Genomic DNA, 17,285 nt, shown 5'->3' with positions numbered 1-17,285 from the left:
TTAGGGTCCCAGTCCAGTCCTTTTCAAGCCATCAGATTTCCTCAGTTGTATCTCCAGTGGTCCATTTAAATCTGTCTCTGGACCCATGCCTGACCTGAATATAGTTAGAGATCTCCCGGGAAAAGTGGTTCTTCATCTAGAAGTTAGATCTGCTGGGGAAATCCCCAGTAAGCATGGTTCAATCTCGAACCAATCCCTTCCCCTCCCCTGCTTTTTTTTCCCCCTTGATCCTTATTTGCCCTGGCATCAAAGGTAGTTTCTATGGGCATGTAGAGTGGGTTAGGCTAGAGGTAGGCAAGCCGGCACTCGTACGAAAGTCGTAAGGCAATGGATGATTATTCAAGCCATGCCATCCTGTGCCAGGAGCCCTGTTGTTTTAACAAGATGATGTCAAATATGGGAAATAGGGAATTCACGTTAATTAATTGTGTTCCCTATGCCTGACATTGTGCTATATGCTTGTGTCAATATCTCTGATCAAACTGAGAGCTGGAGAGGTCGGCTGTCGTGCCCAGGCTCACATGGCTTATAATGGGCCAAGCCGCCCATTCAAATCGAGTGCGCTCAGATCCTTTTCCTTCTATTCACTTGATTATGGTGGTTAAGATTATAGTAAGATACCGAAGCATTCTGTATGGGGTCTAACATTTTAGCCAGTACTTCTTCAGCTAGGTATTTTCTTTTTAAGTGATGTGCATGGGCAAGCATTATATGTAAGAAGATTTGAGGAGACTTTAGAAGAAATCTCTTTGTCACTCAAGATGACGGCAGTGAGAGTGAAAGAAAATCAGAATTGTATATACCTTAATAAAATGGACTGTGGGTGACTTAACATTCCTCATTTTTCATCCTACAGATCGTAAGAAAGACCTGGTGAAGTTGCAAGCAGGAGAATATGTATCTCTGGGAAAAGTAGAAGCAGCACTGAAGAATTGTCCACTCATAGACAACATCTGTGCATTTGCCAAAAGGTAATTTTTCAAAAGTTGCATTTGTGCTTCCTTGTACTCACGGTGGAAGGACAACTGGAAGACATTTTGATCATTTGTAATCATAAGGGAAACACCAACATTTCATCAGCACTGGGGAATGTTAAACATTTCTGAAAGTTAACCAGCCTGAAGATCATTTGAGATAATGGAGCCATTTTTTTTAAAAAAGGTTTTATTTATTTATTTGACATAGAGAGAGAGCACAAGTAGGCAGAGAGAGAGGCAGGCAGAGAGAGAGGAGGAAGCAGGCTCCTCGCTGAGCAGAGAGCCCGATGTGGGGCTCAATCTCAGGACCCTGAGATCATGACCTGAGCCGAAGGCAGAGGCTTAACCCACTGAGCCACCCAGGTGTCCCTAACAGAGACATTTTAACTAATTCTTCAACACCTACAACGTCTTGCTAAATTACTTAGCTGTGCCACAGAACTTCATTGAACATCCTTAACAACTGAGATAAGTTGTGAAGTAATTTCCTCGGAAGTTTACACAGCTACTACAAGTTTTTGAAATAAAAAAATCTAAGGGATTGGACCATTTTCTTTTTGTGTTAATAGGGTTTATTTTTAGGGGCTTTATCACACCCTTTAAAAAATGTAACTGTAGGGGTGCCTGGGTGGCTTGATGGGTTAAACCTCTGCCTTTGGCACAGGTCATGATCTCAGGGTCCTGGGATCCAGCCCCACTTCAGGTTCTCTGCTCAGCAGGGAGCCTGCTTTTCCCCCCTCTCTCTGCCTGCCTCTCTGCCTACTTGTGATCTCTGTCTGTCAAATAAATAAATAAAATTAAAATGTAACTGTAAAAAAAACCCCACAGAACATAAAAGTTATCATCTTAACCATTTCTAAGTGTATAGTTGACTAGTGTTGTGTATATTTACATCATTGTGCAGTCAGACTCTAGAACTTTTTATCTTGCAGAACTGAAACTTTCTAGATATTAAACAACTCCCCATTTTCCTTGGCTCCAGACTCTGGCCCCCACCATTCTCCTTCCTGTTTCTGTTAATATGACTAGTCTAGATACCTCATATAAATAGAATCATACAGTATTTCTCTTGTGACTGGCTTCCTTCACTGAGCATAATGTCCTCAGGGCTCATCTATATTGAAGATGTCAGAATTTCCCTTCCTTTTTCAGGCTGAGTAATGTTCCACTGGATGGGGTTACCTGGGTGGCTCAGTGGGTTAAGCCTCTGCCTTTGGCTAAGGCCATGATCCCAGGATCCTGGGATCAAGCCCCATGCTGGGCTCCCTGCTCAGGAGGGAGTCTGTGTCTCCCTCTCCCTCTGCCCCTCCCCTGGCTCATACTCCCTCTCTTTCTCTTTCCTCTCTCTTAAATACATACATAAAATTTTTAAAAAATGTTCCATTGGGTGTATAGACCATATTTTGTGTATCTATTCATCCATCAATGGCCAACTTTGGTGGCTTCTGCCTCTTGACTATTGTGAATCCTACTGCTATGAACATGGTTATACAAATATCTCTTCAAGATCCTACTTTTAGTTCTTCCAGATATATACCCAGATGTGGGATTGCCGGGTCATATGGCCATTCCATTTTTTATCTTTTGAGGAACCACCATACTGTTTACCACAGCTGCAGCACCATTTTTACATTCCTACCAACACTGCTCAAGGGTTCACATTTCTCCACATCCTCATCAACACTTTTCTCTTTTTTTGATAGGAGTCATCTTAATGGGTGTGAAGGGCTATCTCCCCGCTCATGATTAGTGACATGGAACAGTTTTTCATATGCTCTTTGGCCATTTGTGTATCACCTCTGGAGAAATGTGAAGTCTTTTGCTCATTAAAAATTTGTTCTCTCTTCTTTGCAAGTTACACAATATAGTTTTATCCACTGTAGTCAACATGCTTTACATTAGATCCTCAGACCCTATCTATCTTCTAGCTGAAAGCTTGTACCCTTTTACCAACCTGTTCCTATTTCCCCCAGTCCCTGGCAACGACTTCTACTCTGAGTTTCACTTTTTTTTTTTTTAATGATTCCACATGTAAGTGATACCATGCAATATTTGTCTTTCTCTGGTTTATTTCACTTAATATGACACCCTCAGGGTTCATCTGTGTTGTCACAAGTGGCCGAAGTTTCTTTCTCTTAGCTGAATGATATTTCCTTGTGTGTGTGTCTTAGCTGAATGATATTTCCTTGTGTGTGTGTACACACCCAACATGTTCTTTATTCATTCATCCATTGATGAACACAGGTTGTTTCTCTATCTTGGCTTTTGTGACTAATGCTGCAGTGAACATGGGAATTCAGATACCTCTTCAATATCTTTTCATATTCTTTGGATTTATATTTCTTTGTCCAAGCAATTGGATTGCTAGATCATACAGTAATTCTATTTTTTGTTTTGCCTTTTTTTTTTTTTAAGGAACATCCACATTGTTTTCTATGGCGGCTGCACCAATTTACCTTCCCACCAACAGTGTGCCACGTTCCCTTTTCTCCACATCCTTGCCAACACTTGTTATCTCCTGTCTTCTTGATGATAGCCATACTGACAGGCTTGAAATGTTATCTTATTGTGGTTTTGATTTGCATTTATTTCCCTGATGATGAGTGATGCTGAGCACCTTTTCATGTGCCTGCTGGCCGTTTGTATGTTGTCTTTGGAAAAATGTCTATTTGCTTTCTCAACCCATTTTTTAAAAGATTTTATTTATTTATTTGATGGACAGAGATCACAAGTAGGCAGAGAGGCAGGCACAGAGAGGGGGGAGCAGGCTCCCTGCTGAGCAGAGAACCTGATGTGGGGCTCGATCCCAGGACCCTGGGATCATGACCTGACCCGAAGGCAGAGGCTTTAACCTACTGAGCCACCCAGGCGCCCTCAACCCATTTTTTAATAAAGATTTTTATTTATTTATTTGACAGACAGAGGTCACAAGTAGGCAGAGAGGCAGGCAGAGAGAGAAGAAGGGGAAACAGGCTCCCCACTGAGCAGAGAGCCTGATGCAGGGCTCAATCTCAGGACCCTGGGATCATGACCCAAGCCGAAAGCAGAGGCTTTAACGCACTGAGCCACCGAGGTGTCCCTCAGCCCATTGTTTAATTGGATTTTTTCCCTCTTGAGTTGCAGGACTTCTTCTTGCATTTTGGTTATTAACCCATTACCAGATAAATGATTTTCAAATACTTTCTCCCGTTCTGTAGGTTGCCTTTTTTAAAAGATTGGTTTATTTATTTGCGGGGGAGGAGAAAAGGGAAAGAGAAGATCTCAAGCAGACTCCCCACTGAGTGAGGAACCCAATGTGGGGCTCAATGTGGGGCTCGAGCTCATGACCCTGAGATCATGACCTGTGCCAAAATCAGGAATCAGATACTCAACTGACTGAGCCACCCAGGCACCCCTGTATGTTGCCTTTTCGTTTTGTTAATGGTTTTCTTGGCTGTGCAGAGCTTTTTAGTTTGATATAGTGCCACTTGTTTATTTTTGCTTTCGTTGCCTTTGTTTTTGGTACCAAATCCAACAACACACGTTGTTAAGGCTGATGTCAAGGAGGTTACCCATACTCTTTTAGGAGTTTTATAAGTTTAGGTCTTTGGCCATATTTTAATTGGATTACTTGCATTTTCTTTTTTGCTGTTGTGTTACAGGAGTTCTTTATATAGTCTAGATATTAACTTCTTATCAGCTATATGGCTAACCAATACTTTCTCCAGCCCCATAGATTGACTTTTCACACTGTTGACTATGTCCTTTGATATGCTGAAATTTTTAAATTTTTATTGTACTCCCATTTATCAGTTTTTTCTTTTATTGCCTCTGCTTTGGGTGTCAAAGCATTGTCAAATCCAGTGTCATGAATCTTTTCCCCTATATATTCTTTTAAACATTTTATAATTTTACCTCTTACATATTTAGTCCTTGATCCTTTTTGAGTTATTTTCATGTGTAGTGTGGACTGAGGGTCCAATTTCATTTCTTTACGAAGGGATATCCAATTCTCTGAACACTCATTTGTTAAAGAGACTGTCCTTTCCCCATTGAGTGGTGATGGCACCCTTATTGAACATCATTTGACCATATGTGCAGGGATTTATTTCTGGGCTTTCTGTTGTGTTCCATTGGTTAAATGTCTATCTTTATGCCAGTACTATGGATTTTATTACTTCTTTTTTTTTCAAGATTTTATTTATTTAACACACACACACACACAGAGAGAGAGAAAGAGAGAGAGAATAAGCAGGGGGAGTGGCAAGGAGAGGGAGAAGCAAGCACCCTTCTGAGCAGAGAACCCAACATGGGGCTCGATCCCAGGGTCCTGGGATCATGACCTGAGCTGAAGGCAGACCCTTAACTGACTGAGCCACCCAGGTGCCGTGGGTTTTATTACTTCTTAATGAAACTGTAACACTTACCAGAAATATGTATTTGAAATTATGTGTACTGTTCAAGTCGATAATGTAAAAATGATTGTTCTCAATGTTTTAATTTCCATTTTGTGTTATTTTCTAAATTTTTAGTGATCAGTCCTATGTGATTAGTTTTGTGGTTCCTAATCAGAAAAGGTTGACACTTTTGGCACAACAGAAAGGAGTGGAAGGATCTTGGGTTGATATCTGCAATAATCCTGCCATGGAAGCTGAAATACTGAAAGAAATTAGAGAAGCTGCCAATGCCAGTAAGTAAGAAATTGCTTGTCTACTAAGTACCTAGAAGTCATTTAATGATGTTTTATGCATTAGGCTCTTTGAGATGTCTATCTATTTTGTTTTCATAATACAGGGTTTTTAAAACCTGCTCTTTTTATGGCTTTTCTCCCCCAAGTTCTGTGTTTGTGTCTTTATCTGAGACTACTTTTATATGGTTGTTGGACCTCTTGTTTTCATCCTCTAAATTTATTATCCTTTTTTCCCTTTTGTTTTTTATCTTGTCCTTTTTGTTTTATATTCTGGCAGAATCCTTCCACTTTGTCATCTCTCTGTCTATTGAATTTCCAACTTCCAGTGTCAGAATTTTAGTTTTCAAGAGCTCTTTCCTCTTTTCTCCATGTTCTTTTAATAGCATCCTATTGCTCTTTCATGAACGCACTCACTGTGTTGCCTCTTATTCCCCCGAGGATGTTCAAGGTATTCCTTTTCTGCGTATTCTTCTGTTATTGGTCATTTCCTACAAGCTCCACTTCCTGCTTGCTTTGCTCATAGCCTCTCCTATACCCATTGGTCCCTGTCTGTCCATTCATACTTGAGAACAAGGCACTAAAATAGTGTTTGGAGAGCTCACTGGGCTTCACTGAGAGGTTATTCAAAGTTAGTATCTGAAGTCATCCCATTTCTGTAAAGATTTCTTGAGTCTCTTGCCTGGAGGATAGTAGCATGACTGCCCATTTGGGGCCCAAAAAGAAGAAATTGGAAAAGGGCAGAGGGTGGGGTGAGTGGCTCTTACCCTCACAGCATCCTTTTGTTTTCAGCTCTGTTCCCTCCTCCTGTCGTACCTAGTGTCCTTGGAGTCCCGAGTCTTTCTCGTTCAGCCTTTCCAAAAAGTAAACCTGTTGCCATCCTGCTTAGGGAAGAGCAAGGCGATTTTCTTCTTGGAGAAGAGCTGTCCTCTGAAAAGGGGCAAGATTTTCTTCTCGGAGAAGAGCTGTCCTCTGAAAAAGGGCTGAGGACCAGAACTCTCTTTTCAGAGGTGTATCCCTCACCTCTGTCTTCAGAGGCATGGGCTCAAGAGGTCCATTTGCCTCTCACTGGTGTCCTCTGTTGGCAGTGAGCTTTTATATCTTTCTTCTTTTTTTGGCGGTTAGCTTTAACTCCCTCAACTCTCCATCAGTTACTGCTAGTCCATTTGCTTTGGGTCTTCCAAAATTTTGTTGACTACTCACCCAGTGTCCTCTTTCTCTCATCTCAGCTCTTTCCTTGTGGTTACTACCTTTTTTAATTTAAAAGATTATTTTAAACTGTTTAAATTACTTTCCAAGGGAACAGAGAGAAACTGTGAACTCTTCATGTTTGTGGGTTTTTTTTAAGATTTTATTTATTGATGTGACAGAGAGAGACACAGCGAGATAGGGAACACAGGCAGGGGGAGTGGGGGAGAGAGAGAAGCAGGTTTCCCACAGAGAAGGGAGCCCGATGTGGGGCTCGATTCCAGGACCCTGAGATCACGAACTGAGCCAAAGGCAGATGCTTAACAACTGAGCCAACAAGGCACCCAACTCTTCATGTTTATTAGGAAGCTATTAACCTAGTTTTAACCTATTGCTTTCTCTCCTAAAAAATGAAGACATCATTTTCCTGATTAGGTTATGTATACTCATCATAAAATACTAGAGAGTACAGAAAATTATAAAGGAGGAAGTAAAAAAAAATCACTTTCTAGTAGTTATCTTTGGGTGGTAATGTTACATTGTTTATGGTATACGTACCCAGCCTGTCAGCATCAGTGACATATTTCTAAGTCAATAGATACAGAATTGCATTGTCATTTTCAATAGCTAAATAGTATTCCAGCATAGGAATATCCACTTAAGTCTTTGTTGGATTTTAGGGTGAGTTCCTCTCCCTGGCAACACACTATAAACAAATGTAACATATTATCATGTTTGTTTGTTTGTTTGTTTGTTTATTTATTTATTTAGAATCCCTGGAAATGGAATTTCTGAGTCAAAGAAAATGTATATTTTAAAGGCTTGTTTCCAACTCTGTTGCCATATAAGTTCCTGGTCGCTCAGAAAACCTGTAGACATGTTTATGCTTTTATCTGACGTATATAAGCCCCGCTATTTCCCTAACTAGTCTACTATAATTTATTCTTTAAAATTAACTATTTAGGTTCTACTCACTAGTTGATAATATTAACTACCAGGTTGAAATAAAAAAATTATTTTTCCCCAAGAAGAACATTTATTTTAAAGATTTTGTTTATTCATTTGAGAGAGAGAGGGAGAGAGTGAACGAGCATGAGCAGGGGGAGGTTCAGACAGAGAAAGAGAAGCAGGCTCCCCACTGACCCGGGAGCCCAACATGGGGCTTGATCCAGGACCCTGAGATCATGACCTGAGTTGAAGGCAGACACTTAACCCACCAGGCCACCCAGGCCCCCCAGCTCCACCAAGAAGAGCATTCTTGTAGTTAACTCTAGACACTATGAAGTTTTAAATGACAGATGGCCTATTAACATATACGAAATTAAGTTTATGACCCTAAAAACAGGCACTTACTTTTTTTTTTCCCTGAAGATGGCTTTGTCAGCTATAGTATTATTGATATACCACACTTTTTATACTACTGTCACTGGGTTCCCAGAATTTTCTTTGCTACAGATCCTAATTTTTTTTAAATTCACTATTTCAAAAAGTATTTCAGCCAATAGGCTGTTATTCTTAGTCACTCTCTGAATGTACTGATGGGGAAAATGCAACTTAAATAATTTGTCATTGTACATTTCACCGTGTAAAAGCAATAATGGGGAAAGTCAACCTGGATCACAATCAGATGAAAAATGGAATAAAATTCTAGGACCTGCTGGGTTCTCATAACTTTCCTAGACTGAGGCAGGAAATCAAACAATTGATGATTTCGATAATACACAATCATCATGAGCTTCAATGTATAAATCCTAGTTTTCCTGTGCCACAAAATACTTATCTTGCCAAACTTTTGCTTCCAATGACAATTTCAGAGACTGAATGCAAAAAGTATAAAATAGTCTTGGTTGTATTCAGCTAAATCTGCCTGAAATCATACATCTTTTATAGATGGCCTCTTCATGTTTTAAATAGAAGCATGAGGTACCTAACCCGACCCAGCATGGGTGCAAGCGCACAACAAAGCCAGTCACTGAGACAGCGAGTGTACAGGAAGGAGAGGGCTTATTTGAGAGGCAGCCGAACCAACAGGAGGGCAAGTCTCACATCCACTTCCCCGAAGGGGGAGAGCACAGGGTTTTTTCTTAGTTTTTTGGTTTTTCTTTTTGTTTTTTCAAATAATCTTAGTGGTTGGGAATACATACATACAGAGGAAGAGGGGCGGATTTACAACTCTTAATGAGGAAAGACGGAGCTTGCGCGTTGAGCAAACAGACAAGTAATATACATCTCATTTCACTTTGGCGTAGAGACTTAACATTAAAGTGAGACAAAATTTGGCCCCTGCCTTCAGGAGGTCATCTTAGGACAAGGTGAGGGGCTAGGTGCAAACTCTGTGAACCAGTAAAACTGGATGGGGTCTCCGGCTCCTTATCTCCGGGAAGGAATGTATTCTGAGCCTTGCTTGTTCATAGGCTGAAACCATACTCTTTGACCTTCAGTTTATGCCTCTGCCAAGGGGGCTCGTGGGTTTGTTGTTGGGGTCTGGAAAGAAAGAGTATAGCTAATTCGGGAGAAACAGGTCTCTGAAAAACAAGCTCGAAATTTCCTGTTTCAACCTCATTGACCTTATGTGCATGGTTTCACTTTCCCTTGCTTTATAGTCCTTCCTCGATCTTGAGGATCTTTAGGGAATTGGGACAGTGACCACTCTGGCTGCTTCCTGCTGGAAAAGGGCAGTTTCTAGATTTGAGGAAAGAGGCAACTTTGTACTTTGTTAGAAAATTTCCTGGTATTTAGCTTAATATGGACATTTGGCGCAATCAATATATTAGTTCATTTTTTTATTGTTTTAGAACCATACTGGAAAGCATTTTTGATTATTACATATTTAGTTAATGTAATGTAAATAATATAAAGATAACCCAAATCTTAATAGTCCCTGTACCATTGACCTAATGCCTTCAGGGTTCTAGGAAATGTGTCCAATAAACCAGTCAATTTCCACACATCTCTGGGGAAATTCCTGGCAGCCAAGTGGCACACTCTCTGATTTTATCTTAGTGAGTTTTACTTGGGTCAAAAGGATTATCTAAACACTGCAGTTTGGTTAGAAATGGCACATATCCGAGCCTGTTGTGCATAGATAATATAGTCTTGAGCAATGTGACCATCAACATTGCTATCTTGTGACCAACAACTACCTAGGCTAACAAATGTATTTTCTTTTTGTTGGGCAACAGTGACAAGAGCAGTTTTGTTGGTGAACACACCTAAGGTGATAGAAAGATTCTTCCTCATGTGTTCATGAGCCCTGATTCCCCACCAGGGTAAAAACGTTCTCCCCAACAAACATCAGATTCTATCCTCCTGGTAGGCAGGAGGTGTCGATTCCCTTTTTGTTTGATGAAAAGGTTTAAGGGGGTTAGTGCAGTGAGATTAGTTCCTTGAGATTGTGACTAGAGAAAGGGGGGACCAAATTTTTAAATCAACAGATTTATCTTCCAACTGCCAAGACATGGCTCCCCCAGATCTGGTTAGAATTAGTGGGGAGATCCCCCTTTAGACCAAGATTTTTCTTAGAAAAATATCACACAGATTGTGTGTATTGTTCCCTTGTAGCTAGAGTTGTGTTGTGGACCTTAGGGAACAGGTGTGCTCCTCATCTCCTGCAGCAGTCTTAGAGAAGGTCAGTTCAGTTAAACGGCTGTCTCATTTCGGGAGGTGGTGGGGCAGGTGGGCCTTCAAACTTAGGCCTATATTATGCAAGCAGGCAGGGAACTAATAAGTGACATTTCTCTGGAAACAAAAAGAAAATAGACGTTAGTGGTTGGGGGAAAGGATAAACCCCCTGTCCTGAGTCCTGAGAGCTGCCAGTGAGATGGTTTCTAGATATCAGGTGTGAAGCATCTTTAGCTGGAGGGAGGGCAGGCGTTGGCCACTGGACACATTTCCCTGGCTTGCCATTCTAATGTCTCTGGTGATCTTTTCGAGTGGCCCATGCACAGCAGCAGGTAAGAAGGTTGTCTAAAGTTGAGCCGCTGTGGCCATTTCACTGACATTCATTTCAAGTAGCCTAGCATCTGTTCCTAGGGTTTTAGAAAAAGGGCTGTTTTCATTTTAAATCATTTCGAGGGATTGGAAGAAAGTTGGACGCCTCGGTTGGAAGGGTCATAGGCAGATACTCAGGGAGAAGAAATCAGTACCTGGCTGAGTTTTATAGGGAAACAACAAACACTCAAAAAACAGTTAATCAGAAGTAGCATCTGACAACCACAAAGCCTTTTTTATTTTTATTTTTTCAATTTTATTTTAATGCCAGTATAGTTAACATACAGTGTTATGTTAATTTCTAGGGTACAATATAGGGTACAATACAGTTCCAGACGCCTCCCCATAACTGAGCTGTAATGTTTCAGTAGGTAGACATGGTTAATTTGAGCAAGTTTCATGTTCCTTTACTACCTGTTCAGGAGAGGACAAGGTTGGTTGGTTTGTTTGTTTTTAACATTTACAGGGGTTGAGATTATATACATATTGATGAAAAGGGTGGGGAAACATGACTCTTTTTTTAAGATTTAATTATTGAGAGAAAGAGTGTGGGGGAGAGAGGAGAAGGAGAGTGAGTGTTAAGGAGACTCCATGCTGAGCGGAGAGCCTGAGGCGGGGACTGGACCTCACAACCCTGAGGTCATGACCTGAACAGAAACCAAGAGTCGGATGCTTAATCAACTGAGCCACCCCAGCGCGGGAAGCTTAACGATTCTTAAGAAAGATGGAGTGAGGACTTTGAGCAAACATTTGTAACCTGTATGCTGAGTTGTTGGGGATGCAGACTTAATATTAAAATGAGGCAAAATTTGGCCCCTGCTTTCAGGAGGTCCTCTTTGGACAAGGTGAAGGGCTAGGTGCAAGCTCCATGAACCAGTATAAACTGGATGGGGTCTCGGATTCCCTATCTCTGGGAAGGAATGCTTGCAGAGCCTTGCTTGTTCACAGGCTAAAGCCATACCCTTGGCATTCAGTTTATGCCTCTGCCAGGGGAGCTAGTGGATTTGTTGTTGGGGTCTGGAAAGAAAGAGTAGCAGATTCGGGAGAAACAGGTCTCTGAAAAACAAGCTTGAAATTTCCTATTCATTTCAGCCTCATTGACCTTTCGGGCATGGTTTCAGGTATAGGTAGTATCTATCTTAAGAATACAAAGTAATAGGGGCATCTGGGTAGCTCAGTCAGGTAAGTGTTGGACTCTTAATTTGGCTCAGGTCGTGATCTCAGGGTCATGGCATGGAGCTCCAGGTTGGGCACTATGCTAGGCATGGAGCCTGCTTGAGAGTCTCTCTCTCTCTCTCTTGCTCTCTCTCTCTGCCACTAACCCTCTCCCTACCCGCTCATATGTGTGCTCGCTTGCTCTCAAATAATTATAAAGTCTAATTTAAAAGAGAAGGATACAAATTAGTAGTTTTGTGGTTATTTGAGAAAGACCAGTGGCTTGAAATGTCGACATTTGCTGCCACCTGTAGGCTCTGTTTCATAATGTAGGTAATTTCGATAAAATGGCATGCATAAAATGCTGTTTGTTTTTTCTTCCCCCTGCTCTTTCTCACTTGCTGGCAGTGTATCCTGTTTGCCCATTGTTCTCTAAAGCTTGTGGTACTAGATAATATTTAGGAGTTCCCAAAATGAAACCTCTCATGTAGCCTTTTCCCCACTTTGAACAGGAATTTAGTTAATAAAAATGAAATATAGTGACTTTTATGAACAGGGCCTATGTAAATAAGGAAAAGAATATGAAATAAAAGGTTCTGGAGCCAAATCTGTACTTGAGAATGGAAGTGTTTCTTTGAGAACCAAATGTGAACTTGGGGAGCAGATGGGTTTACTTTGGGCCTCTCTCCTCCCCATAACTGAGCTGTGATGTGTCAACAGAATAGATATAGTAAATTTGAGCAAGTTTCCTGTTCTTTTACTGCCTCTTCAGGGGCTACTTTTAGGAATTTGGCTCTATGTAATTTGAAGGATTATTTTTCCACACTCAGATATTTTTCTCTCATTTTAATGAGAAATTCAGTAATCGAAGCAAGCTTTCCTAAACCTCCAGGCCAGTATTAGGTCAAAAACTTCCATGAATTTGAGGTTTTGGCACCTGTCATGGAAACCTAGTTGTTTCTAAAGTCACCCAGGCTGGTTAGCGGTAGGTAGGCTGTACCCATGCAGATCCATGTCCCTTCACTTCATATAGCTCCTCTGTAGCTTGACATTGCCGTTAAGGGGCTGTCAGGATTTTCAGGATGAGCTTGTATTAATAGTAAGTAGCTTGAGGGGATATAATTGAATTTAAAATTACGGAGTACTTGATTGATTGATTGCGTGGCCTCATTACTTCTCTCCGCACGCGCTGAGTTGTTTAACTCTGATACAGTACGTGCTGTCTCACATCCTTATGCCACTGAAGTGTGAAATTCACCATCCCCCTTTTGATTCTTCCTTGAGTGTTGAATACAGCTCCTGAAGAACAGTTGTCTAGAGGCATAGTTTTCCGCAGAATGAATGAACACATACGTCCACATTTATCGAGGGCTCTTGATGGAGCCCCATGGATGGCAGGGAACAAAAGACCCCTGCTTGCATGGAGCTTGCCTTCTAGTAGGTCAGACGGGGATTTATAATCTGTGGGCTGGTGAGAAGCATTCTGAAGAAAGTGTAATGTCCGGGGTGCCTGGGTGGCCCAGTCAGTTGGGCGTCTGCCTTCAGCTCAGGTCATGATCCCAGGGTCCTAGGATCGAGCCCCGCCTCTGGCTCCCGGGTCAGAGGGAAGCCTGCTTTTCCTCTCCAGTCTGCTCCCCCTGCTTGTGTTCTCTCTCTTGCTGTGTCTCTCTGTCAAATAAATAAATAAAATCTTTTAAAAAAAAAAGTGTAATGTCAGAGGATAGAGAGGCTAAGCAGACTCAGGGACTCCTGTTCTGAAGGGTCCAGGAGGCCTTCTCTGAGGAGCGGCATTTGAGCGGACACCGAAATGGAGTAAGAAAGTGAGCTAGGCAGCTACCAACAGGGAAGATGAGCCCAGGCAGAGGAAATGACAAATAGGAAGACTCGAAAGAGGAAGGTGTCTACATATACAATAGAATTTAAAAAAAAAAAAAATGTGTGGGCTAAAACTACATGCAACTGAAACGATTTATGTACACTTCAAGAACTCTACAATGAAACTCAGATTGTAAGATACTAGCACCCTAAATTAACCAACCCTTCCCCTCTCCCCTGTCCCTCCCTCTCTCCTACCTCCCCCCTTCTCATTTCAGTGAAATTGGAGCGATTTGAAATTCCAATCAAGGTTCGCCTAAGTCCAGAGCCATGGACGCCTGAAACTGGTTTGGTCACAGATGCTTTCAAACTGAAGAGGAAGGAGCTGAAGAACCATTACCTCAAAGACATTGAGCGAATGTACGGGGGCAAGTAGAGTGCCGCCTCTCATTTACAGCTGTGCAGGAGGTGGCTTGGCGGGTTTTCAGTTCTAGAGTTTTAAGCCTTGTTGAGCTGTTAGAATGTAAGGGGTATATCATTCTAAAGACATGGTAATTTAAAAAAAAAAAACCCCAAAGTGATTAAGATAGTCATTGAGTCTACTTTAACTTAGTTTTGCCTAGTTCTCATGTGGCTGAAATTGAGAAGTTGTTTCCCTTTAGCTGTGTTACTAATTTTAGAGCAAAAATTCTGTTTTAAAAATTAGCCCAAGATATGCTTGTTTTCTTAAAGGAAAATAATGTGGAACAAAATTAATTGGAGTAGAATGTAGTTTGCAGCAATTTGTATCTTCCAATGTCTATTGTCTTCCTAGTTCAGAAGAAGCTTAAAATACTAAGCATGACAAAAAAAAATATGTATTAACACTACTCAAAGCAGGAGTTCTGCAGGGCTTTGAAATTCTCTTCCAACCATTTCTCTTGAAGGCAAAATTCAATCATAATATAATAGAATCAAATAGTAGTACCTTGGAAACCATTTTAGGATTCATAATTGTTGGCATAAGTTAGACATAGAATCCTTGTAATATTGTGAATAATTACAGTGCCCGAAGTCTGAGTACAACAATGTTAAACACACCAAAAATATTTAGTAATATATTTTTAAAGGGAAATTGAACTGGTTTTCTGAAACTTGGAGGTCTTAAAATCAGTAACTAATTATTTGAATGATTAAGGGTAAATTATGTTAAAGACTGCCAAAAATTGTCTGTCTTTTCCAAAGAAAAAACTGAGACCAAGAGTAAGATGAGAAAAAATGAATCCAATTTTAACAGGAAGCACTTTCTTTATTTGAAAAGGTGAAACCATCATAAATATTTAGAATTCTGATCCTTGCATAGCACTGAACCTAGGAAAGGATTTCAATTTGGAATTTACCTATGATAACAGGGATTGATTTGAAAATGTCCTCGTATTAAATTACACTTGGAACTGAAGGTCTGTTTGCTGTTGCTGATTCGATTCTTGATCCGTAGTTTATTTCAGAAAGCCTTTCATTTAGCTTTAATGTGCGCAAAGCGGGTTATGATGACTGACTTTCCCAATATCTTGTTTGGATCTTTGAGTGATGACTTAACATGGATGAGTTTGGGGAAGTGACAGGGAAAGAACACACTGTTACCACTATTTTCCTCATTGTGTGAAAAGTTTAGAAACTGGAAATGCTCGATATGGGCAAAGGGAAGATACTCAGTAAGGGACTGATACTTGTGCAGCAATTAGGCATGTGGGCTTCTTTTTGACTCTTTCATTAAAATCTGGGATTCTAGATCTGACAGGTTTTCACACTTGAACCATAGTTACTGTAAAAAGCAAAAATTCTTAATACTGTTATTCTTTGCACTTTTTTCTTAATCATTTTATACACACACATATGCATATATATATGCATATATATATATATATATATATATATATATATGTTGCTTACATTGCTTTGTACAGATGTGGGCCACCACTGCAATTAAATACATTCTTTTTTGCTCTAAGATATTTATAATGAAAATATTTAAATATTATGTATATGGTGGTGAAAAGGAAAAAATAAATAATCTGATGTTATTATAAGCAAGAATGAAGGTTTTTGTAAAGATTTCTGTTCAGTGTTCTGCAGTGTCCAATTCAAGGCAAGTTCTCTCTGAAGTTATGTGTATGTGATTATTCTCATTTTTCCCAACTTGCCTTGGAAGCTTGAAAAACCACTGTCATCAAGTAGACTACTATTCAGCTTCTACTGTCCTGGCCCACTGTTGATCCTTCAAGGACAAGTCCCTTAGATTTTTTTTTTCAATATGTGAATTGTTTTCCCATCTGGAATGGTGATTTCAAATATGTGAATGCATGCATACTCCCGTGTTTGCAACCCTGCCCAGTCCCATCTCCTGAAAGCTAGAACACTGCCAACTAATCTGTTGTATAAGGTCCTTTAGAAACATGGAATCAACACTTAAAGTTGGGTGCTGCTAATTCTTTGAGAAAATCCAAATATTGTTAAGGGACCAAGGGAGATGCCACTACCCCCCTGATTTTTCATCAGAAAAAAAAATATATGGTTATGTAAACCGATCTTACCATATTCATAGTGACTTTTCAAGTATTTGAGCCTAAAGATTTTAATCCTACATTTTTTACCTGTTTAAATTGTTCGCTGTTATGACGTGTCAGCCATCAAATGAAGTTGTACTTTAAAAATTTACTACAATTCTGTACATTTCTAAGTTGAACACTTGTGACTTTTGCTTTAATGACATGAAAATATCTTGCCTCCTGATACTTGTATTGCTTCTTTTCTTTTTCTTAGAGCAGAGGTATAATTGTATAGCTTTCAGAACTGAGATACAGGTAAATGATTCAAAGAGTCAGAAGTTAAGGAGAGGAATGTTTCTTTTGGGCATAAAGGCTGATTAATAATAATCCTTGCCTGTGTTTTCCTGATAGCATATGATGGAAATGTCTGAGGTGACAGAATGAGAATAGGTTAATGATTGTGTCATATTTGGAACTCCAGAGGAATGTTTTAATTTTCAAATGTAGTTACAAATTAGAATGTATTCATTTTTTGTACTTTCTGTTAAAATGCATGATCGCGGGGTTGTTACTTCAATTTTTGTGTTTATTCCTAATGAAAAGCTTGGTTTGTTCTTGTTTTTTAAGTTTGCACTCGAATCTTAAGAAATAAATCCACACATGTTATCAAGCTGATTTGTGCCTCATTGATGCACCAAGATAAAACCCACAGGTTTGAAGACTACTAGCCAGCCATTATTTCTTTATTCATTTAAATTGGGTGGTTTTTAAAGTATATTTAGTTTTTTTTTTTAAAGTAAGCTCTGTACCCAACATGGGGCTCAAACTCACAACGCCATGATCAAGAGTCACACGCTCCTCCAGTGGAGCCAGCCCGTCACCCCTAAATAGCCAGACTTTTATTAATGTTTATTTTTTTGAAGACTTTATTTATTTGAGAATGAGCATGTGAGAGTGTGAGCAGGG

At 40.1% G+C, this 17,285-nt stretch overlaps 1 protein-coding gene across 9 annotated transcripts in view; it reads left to right on the top strand.

Moving 5' to 3' along the window:
* ACSL4 (acyl-CoA synthetase long chain family member 4) overlaps positions 1-16,987 on the top strand; it is a 115,124-nt gene extending 98,137 nt beyond the window's left edge. For all 9 annotated transcript variants that reach the window (XM_059158725.1, XM_059158727.1, XM_059158723.1 and 6 more), the window contains 3 exons: positions 857-971; positions 5,489-5,646; positions 14,070-16,987. In XM_059158725.1, the coding sequence (XP_059014708.1) occupies positions 857-971; positions 5,489-5,646; positions 14,070-14,227 (431 nt within the window). In that variant the 3' untranslated portion in view covers positions 14,228-16,987. The remainder of the gene's footprint in view (positions 1-856; positions 972-5,488; positions 5,647-14,069) is intronic.
* The last annotated feature ends 298 nt before the right edge of the window (positions 16,988-17,285 follow it).

The sequence above is a fragment of the Mustela lutreola genome, chromosome X, assembly GCF_030435805.1.
Source record: "Mustela lutreola isolate mMusLut2 chromosome X, mMusLut2.pri, whole genome shotgun sequence".
NCBI classification, from domain to species: Eukaryota; Metazoa; Chordata; class Mammalia; order Carnivora; family Mustelidae; genus Mustela; species Mustela lutreola.
This window is presented reverse-complemented; position numbering and strand designations above follow the sequence as displayed.